This window comes from Orycteropus afer, unplaced genomic scaffold (assembly GCF_000298275.1).
Source record: "Orycteropus afer afer isolate SDZICR_OR568_19922 unplaced genomic scaffold, OryAfe1.0 scaffold00461, whole genome shotgun sequence".
Taxonomy (NCBI): domain Eukaryota; kingdom Metazoa; phylum Chordata; class Mammalia; order Tubulidentata; family Orycteropodidae; genus Orycteropus; species Orycteropus afer.
This window is the reverse complement of record NW_006922048.1, coordinates 920,412-928,172: the sequence shown is the minus strand read 5'-3', so window position 1 is coordinate 928,172 and position 7,761 is coordinate 920,412. Positions and strand designations below refer to the sequence as shown.

Here is a 7,761-nt window from a genome sequence, read left to right as displayed (position 1 = left end):
ATATATATATATATGTCTCACTGGTTCTATTTCCCTAGAGACTAAGACATGAGGGGCGGTGGGGAGGGCAGGAGATGCCCTTGTCCCTGATGAGTTGCCCCCAGCTCTCCTCTGCTCCTTTCTCTACTTCCCAGGGATCCTAGCATCCAAGAGGACCACAACTGCAACCAGCTCCTAAGTCCTAGTGCCTGTGGCCCCCTCTCTGCCTCCCAGGCCCCTGCTCCTAGCTCTGGAATCTAAGGTTCCTGGCTCTGGGAATTGCTCGGGTCACTGGGTGGTCACTTACCAGATGCTATGTAGGTAGGAGAAATTGATCTGCTGCCAGAAGCTACAGACCAATCGGTCGCTGATCCAGCTGGTCAGGGCAATGGCCCACAGGACTATGGAGACCTCAATGATACGCCGAAGCTCCTTGTTGCTGGTCCTACAGAGGAAAGGGAAGGATCCTTGGTGGTGTAATGGTTAAGTGCTCAACTGCTAACAGAAAAGTTGGCAGTTCTAACCCACCCAGCTGTTCTGTGGGAGAAAGACCTGGCAATCTGCTCCCGCAAAAATTAACCAAACCAAACCCACTGCCATTGTGTCAATTGTGAGCCACAGCAATGACCCTCTAGGACAGAGTGGAACTGCCTCATAGGGTTTCCAAGGCTGTCAATCTTTACAGAAGCCAAGCCCAAACCAAACCCACTGCTGTGGAGTCAATTGCGATTCACAGCGCCCCTAGAGGACAGAGTGGAACTACACCACAGGGTTTCCAAGGCTATCAATAGTTACAGAAGCCTACTACCTCTTCTCTCTCCCCTGGAGTAGCTGATGGGATTGAACCACTGACCTTTCAGTTAGTAGCTGAGTGTTTAACCACTGCACCACCAGCGTTCCTCCCATAAAGACCTAGTAAACCCTATGGGGCACTTCTGCTCTGTCATATGGGGTCACCATGAGCAAACACCAACCAGACAAGGAGATTGGAGAGCACAGCCTGAAGGTGCTGATGGCAGACTCCTCCACCAATGAGAGGAGGTCCCAGGCTAGGGGCAGGGAAGCATCGTGGACCAAAGGGGTAGGCAGTTGGTGCCTAATCTGTGCTCATAGGTAATGCTTGCTGAGCACTTACCCAGAATACCAGGCACAATGCTAAATGTTTCTAAATGTTTTTCAGGTATTCACTCAGTCCTCACAGTGATACTATTTGCAATTTACAGATGAGGAAACCGTGGCACTCCCGATTAAGTTATGCACACCCCCCCACCCCCGCTTCACTCCAAGGTTAAACAGCTGGTAGATAGCTGAACAGGGTCACTGGGCATTGTAAACACTTAGCACTCAGCAGAACTGAGAGGTTGGAGGTTCGAGTACACCCAGAGGCACCTCAAAAAAAGGCCTGGAAATCTGCTTCCACAAAATCAGCCATGGAAAACCCTCTGTAGTATAGTTCGACTCTGACACAAATGGGGTCACTCCACAGCAACTAGTTTGGTTGTTTGTTTTTCATACGTATCTTTGGGGCTCTCTATAATAAAAAGAACTGGCTCTGCAGTTGTTGTTAGGTACCTCAAGGATTCTGATTCGTAGCAAACTCCTATGAGAGTAGAACCACCCCATAGGTTCTCCTAGGCTGTAATCTTTAGGGAAGCAAAGCCCAAACCAAACTACAGTCGAGTGGATTTTTGACTCACAGCACCCTTAGAGGACAGAGTGGAACTGCATCTCAGGGTGTCCTAGGCTATAATCTTTACCGGAGGAGCTCTGGTGGCATAGTGCCGAAGGCATTTGACTGCTAACCAGAAGGCTGGTGGTTCAAACCCACCAGCCACTCCTCGGAAGGAAGACTGGGCAATCTACTTCTGTAGTGACACCCACCCCTCTAGACACCCAAGGAGGAGTCACTATGAGTCAGAACTGACTCCACGGCAGTGGGTTTGGTGGGGTTTTTTTGTTTGTTGGTTTTTTGGTTTTTTGGTTAATCTTTACCGGAGCAGCTGGGTGGGTTCAAACTGCCAACCTTTCCATGTGCAGCCAAGTGCTTAACCATTGCGCCACCAGGACTCCTTTGGGGTAACATCCTGGCCCTGCCCCTCCTCCTGGGATGGTCTTGGGCAGTCTGTAGAGTGGAAGTGATGACAGGATCCCCTCCTGGGGAGACCCTGAGAAGCCCACCGGAACTCAGTGAGTGCAGAGGAAGTGTGGGGTGGGAGTGGGCTTTGAGCCCCGGCGCCCATGCCCACTCACTTCTTGTACTCTTGGATCACAATGTACAGGATGTGGATGGCGATGCTGTTGAGGGCGTAGGCATTGATGGTGGGCCGCAGGAAGGACAGGAAGGTGCTGACCACGGTGGTGGTGATGACCAGCCTGATGAACCGGGGCCTGGGGGAGAGAGGGGCTCAGCTGGGGGTAGGCAGGAAGTCCTAGGGGATTACGTGGGAGCTGGCGGCGATCTGTGGCACAGGTGGATGGGAAAAGGACATGGATTCTAGGAGCCAAATGGGCTCGAAAAGGGGCCTGGAAGCTCCCAAGTGGGCTCAGGAGAGGGTCCTAGTGGGCCCAAAAGGGTCAGATGAAGGGTCCCAAGGGTCCAGTGGGGCCCAGAAGAGGGCATGGGGGGGGGGCTAATCAGTGAAGCGTCCCAGGGAACTCAAGGTAGGTCAGGTAAAGGATTTGGGGGAGCCCAGAGAGGTCAGGTGAGGGCTCCGGCAAACCTAGGAGGGGGGGGGAATGAATTACAGGAGTCCCATGGGGATCAAGGGCAGGGTCCTGTGGTGGTTATGTTTGTGTGTCAACTTGGCTGGGCCTGGCTGAGTGGCTGGGCAGCTGGTGGTAGTTATTCCCCATGATGAGACTGGCAATCAGCTCCATGGTGGGATCTACCACAAGCAGCTGAGTAGCTGCCTTTGGGATGTGGTCTGCTTCCTGCATATAAGGAGCTTGGGAATGGTCTCTAGCCTATGACACAGTTGGATCCTGCATGTAGCCATGTCATTCCTCAGCAGCCTGCCATGCTCTGGTGGCCTTGGGACTTACAATGGACTTAAGTCAATGGCCTGCCATGTGGTTTGGTAACATCAGGACTGTGCCTTTTTACTTGTCAATCTTGGGGCTTCTCAGCCTCAGCAGCCAGCAGCTGTCTGAGCAAAGAAACGCATCTAGCTCCAGTGGGCCGGGAGCAGGAGGCAGAGCTGGACCCCAAGGTTGAGGGGCTTTCACCCAGCCCCTAGAGCCTGGCACTTTGAACTTGGACTTAAAGCCTCCAAATTGTAAGAATAAACTCCTGTTTGTTAAAGCCATCCCATCTGTGGTATATTTCTTGTCAGAGCAGCTCTAGGTAACCAGAACAGTCCTGGAAGGCCCAGGTGAGTCAGTCAGTATCAGGAGAGGGTCCCAGGCTACTGAGATAGACCCACAGGTGGGAGGGTCTCCAGAGAGCCAAGTTGATGCCTGGAGTGGGTCTTCAGGGCCCAGATGGGCCCAGGCAGGGTCAGGAGAAAAGCTCAGGAGCCCTGAGTGCTTAATCTGAGCAGGAGAGTGGCCCAGGGGTCCCAGGAGGAGCAGAGAAAGATTCAAGGCAGCCAGGTGTGATCCTGACTAAGGGGCCCAGATCAGCTCAGAGGGAAGGACCCTGTGGCTCAAGTGAACTTAGATGTGGGGTCCCCAGACTCCCTCCCACATGGGCTCAGTTGAGACAAGGTTCCAGGCTACTCAGGTGGGCCCAGAGAAGTCCAGGGGTCCCAATGACACTCAGGGAGAAGTCCCAGGTGAGCTCTAGTATGGTCAGGAGAATCCTGAGATGGTCAGGGAAGGGGACTCTGGGGCCCAGGTGAACCCAGGCATGGGGTCTTGGAACTCCCAGGCAAACTCTGGCATGGTCAACAGAGTGCTCAGCCCCACCTGCCCAGACGGCAAGCCCCCGCCACACCTGTTCTTCTTCAGGAAGGAAGGGTAGTAGCAGCAGGGCATCCAGATGCAGTAGCCACTTGCCAGCAGCCACAGGATGGCGATCTCGTCCAGCAGCTGGCCCAGGAAGCTGAGGGTCATGTGGAAGTACATGGAGAACAGGCCTGCGGCAGAGCAAGGGCGGCAGTCAGAGGGCCGCCTGCCCCGCCCCCACCGCCCACCATCACGGCCCCCACGTACCTACGACCATGAAGATGGCACAGACACCGTGGGTCCAGAGAGAGCGTTTCTGGGCATAGGGGTGCATCAGGGACATCATGAGAGGCCCAAAGATGAAGAAGGGGACATTGCTGAACTGGGGGCAAGGGACATAGGGAGGAGGTGTCAGATGGGGAGACAGAGGCAGGTGCCTTTCCATCCAAAGCTTCACAGTCATTGGCCAGTTGGTTATCTGTCAGCTTTTAGGCAATTCATCAGCCCAAGGTTTGTCATTCACCCGCCAGCCATTCACTTGTCAATCTTTCACCTGTCAGTCAATTACACATCAGCCATTCACCTGTCAGCCATCCACCTGTCAGTCATTCACCCATGAGCCATTCACTTCTCAATCATTCATCCTTCATTCACCCATCAGCCATTTGCTTGTCAGCAACTTACCTGTCCATCTTTCACCTGCCAGTCACTCATCTGTCAGCCATTCACCTGTCAATCATGGGCTAGTCAGTCATTAAGCTGTCATTTACCTTCCAATCTTTTAGCTGACCTTGAGAGTCAACACCAGTCATTAATAGATCAATTCCTCCATTTATTACTCTATTGGTTCATTCATATAATGAGTGAGGCAAACATAGCCCATAACATTCCACATATACTCTCCCTCTGTTCCTTTTGACTATGTCAAAATTTTACATTCCTTTACAACAAAGGACACTCACTATAGGTAAAATAAAACATACACGATACACTGGAAGAAAACACTCACGATGTCTAAAGCTGATGTGATTAATAAATGAAAGTGACAAACTTGTGAAAATCAGCAAGAAAAAGACAAAACACCTAATAGACAAAGTGAAACTAATACAAGGCGGCAGAAACATTGAAAATAGAAAGAAATAGAAGTCCAAGGTTTTAGCTACTCAACTGGACACTTTGCAGATCCCTTGGCATAATGACTCAGTCTGGCCTGTGGGAAAAGAACTTAGATGTCATCAGCTGTCCTCAGGTGAATGAAGGCAGTGTGGCTCAGTGGCAGAATTCTCGCCTGCCACGCGGGGGACCTAGGCCAATCCACCTCGTGCACAGCCCCCACCATCTGTCCATGGAGGTTTGCATGCTGTCAGGATGCTGAACAGGTTTCAGCAGAGCTTCTGGACTCAGACAGACCAGGAAGAAAGGCCAGGTGATCCATTTCTGAAAATCACCACAGTCCAATCCCAACCCATCATGGAGATGGCTCAGGACTGGGCAGCATAGTTCCATAGTGGGGCTTCCGTCAGGCAGGACTGACTTGACACAAGAGCGTTTCCAGGTGAACCCTTAAGTAAGGGTGACTTCCCTTCCTCATTCCCTTCCTGTGGGCTGAAGTGCAGACCTGGGGCTCAGGAGTCAACCTCAACCTCATATGCGAGGAATGACAATGGAGACAGAATGCCCCAGAGCAGAGGCTGCAAACTGTGGCCCAGGGGCCAAATGGAGAAAAGAAAAACTATGGATAAACTCAATGAGACAAAAAGCTGGTTCTTTGGGAAAAATGGATGAACCTCCAGCAAGATGATGAAGGAAAAACAGAAGACACAAAAGACCCACATGAGACAGGAAACAGAGGATATCATACCAGGGGACATTCTGCCCTTCAGATAATGCCACCTCCCCAAAAAATCAGGGGATACCAGGAAAAATTCCACACATAAAAATCTGAAACTCAGATGAAATGGACCAATTCCTTGAAAACACAGATCAGAACAACTAATTCCATATAAAATAGATCATTTGAATAGCCCTCCGACTATTGTTGTTAGGTGCCATCGAGTCAGCTCCGACTCACAGTGACCCCATGTACAATAGAACGAAACACTGTCCGGTCCTGCACCAGCCTGACAATCCTTACTACACCTGAGCCCATCGTTGCAGCCAATCTATCTGTTGCAGTGTCAATCTATCTCTCATTAAGGGTCTTCCACTTTTTCACTGGCCCTCGACTTACCAAGCATGATATCCTTCTCCAGGGAATGGTCCCTTCTGACAACATGACCAAAGTAGGTGAGATGAAGTCTGGCCAGTTATTATGGATTACACTTCAATGTAAATGGAAAATCCTCACAAGTGGACCAACATTGCAACATCATGATAAATGGAGAAATGATTGAAGTTGTCATGGATTTCATTCTACTTGCATTCACAACCAATGCCCACGGAAGCAGCAGTCAACAAATCAAACAACATACTGCACTGGGCAATCTGTTGCAAAAGACCTTTTAAAAGTGTTAAAATGCAAAGATGTCACTTGGAGGTCTAAGGTACGCCTGACTCAAGCCACGGTATTTTCAATCATCTCCTATGTAGCCAAAAGTTGAACAATGAATAAAGAAGACTGAAGAAGAATTGATGCCTTTGAATTATGGTGTTGGCAAAGAAAATTGAATGTACCACAGAGTGCCAGAAGAACAAACAAATTTGTCTCAGAGGACGTATAACCAGAATGCTCATTAGACACAATGATGGCAAGACCTTGTCTCACATACTTTGGTCGTGTTATCAGGAGGGACTTATCTATTTTAAAACTGGGGGCAGAGGTAAGCAGGTGCCAGGCTTGGGGCTCCTTCATTTAGGCGTAGCTCTATCTATTCTAAGGCCAGGGCCCGAGGTAGGCAGGCACGGGGCTTGGGGCTGCTTCACTTAGGGGCAGTTCTATCTATTTTAAGGCCAGGGCCCAATGTAGGCTGGTGCAGGGCTCAGGGCTGCTTTGCTTGGGGGCAGTTCTATTTTAAGGCCAGAGTTAGGAACAACTAAGGGAAATGAACTTGTCTGTCAGTTTGTCATTCTGTGGTGGCTTACGTGTTGCTGTGAGGCTGGAGGCTGTGCCATTGGTGTTGCAAAATGCCAGCAGGGTTACCCATGATGGACAGGTTTCAGCGGAGCTTCCAGGCTAAGACAGACTCGGAAGAAGGAAGAGACCATCCACATCTCAAACAATTGGCCAGTGAAAACTTTATGAATAGCAGTGAAACACTGATATATTACTGGAAATCTTTGTGAATAGCCCTAACGTTGTCTGATATAGTGCCAGAAGATGAGCCCATCAGGTCAGAAGGGACTCAAAATATGACTGGGAAAGAGCTAATTCCTCACAATAGAGATGACCTTGGCAATATGGATGGAGTAAAGCTTTCGGGACCTCCATTGGCTGAAGTGGCATGACTCAAAATGAGTAGAAACAGATGCAAACATCTATTAAAAATCAGAACATGGAATGCACGAAGTATGAATCTAGGAAACTTGGAAGTTGTCAAAAAATGAAATGGAAAGGATAAAGATCAATATCCTAGGCAGTAGTGAGCTGAAATGGACCCATTTTGGCCATTTTGAATCAGACAACCATGTGATCTACTATGCTGGGAATGACACATGAAGAAGAATGGTGTGGCAGTCACTGTCACAATGACTGTTTCAAGGTCTATCATGAAGTACAATGCTGTCAGTGAAAGGATAATATCCATACACCTACAAGGAAGACCAGACTACTGTTATTCAACTCTATACATCAACCACCAAAGCCAAAGATGAGGAAATTGAAGATTTCTACCAACTTCTGCAGTCTGAAATTGACCAAACATGCAATCAAGATGTGTTGATTATCACTAGTGATTGGAA

At 49.6% G+C, this 7,761-nt stretch overlaps 1 protein-coding gene across 1 annotated transcript in view; it reads right to left on the bottom strand.

Annotated features, from left to right (window-relative positions):
• The window catches only part of ACER1 (alkaline ceramidase 1), a 33,315-nt gene that overhangs the window by 1,019 nt on the left and 24,535 nt on the right, over window positions 1-7,761 (bottom strand). Inside the window, exons 2-5 of the mRNA XM_007954491.1 lie at window positions 4,132-4,246; window positions 3,914-4,055; window positions 2,230-2,367; window positions 287-424 (exon numbers count right to left, since the gene is read on the bottom strand). Of these exons, the coding sequence (XP_007952682.1) occupies window positions 287-424; window positions 2,230-2,367; window positions 3,914-4,055; window positions 4,132-4,246 (533 nt within the window). The remainder of the gene's footprint in view (window positions 1-286; window positions 425-2,229; window positions 2,368-3,913; window positions 4,056-4,131; window positions 4,247-7,761) is intronic.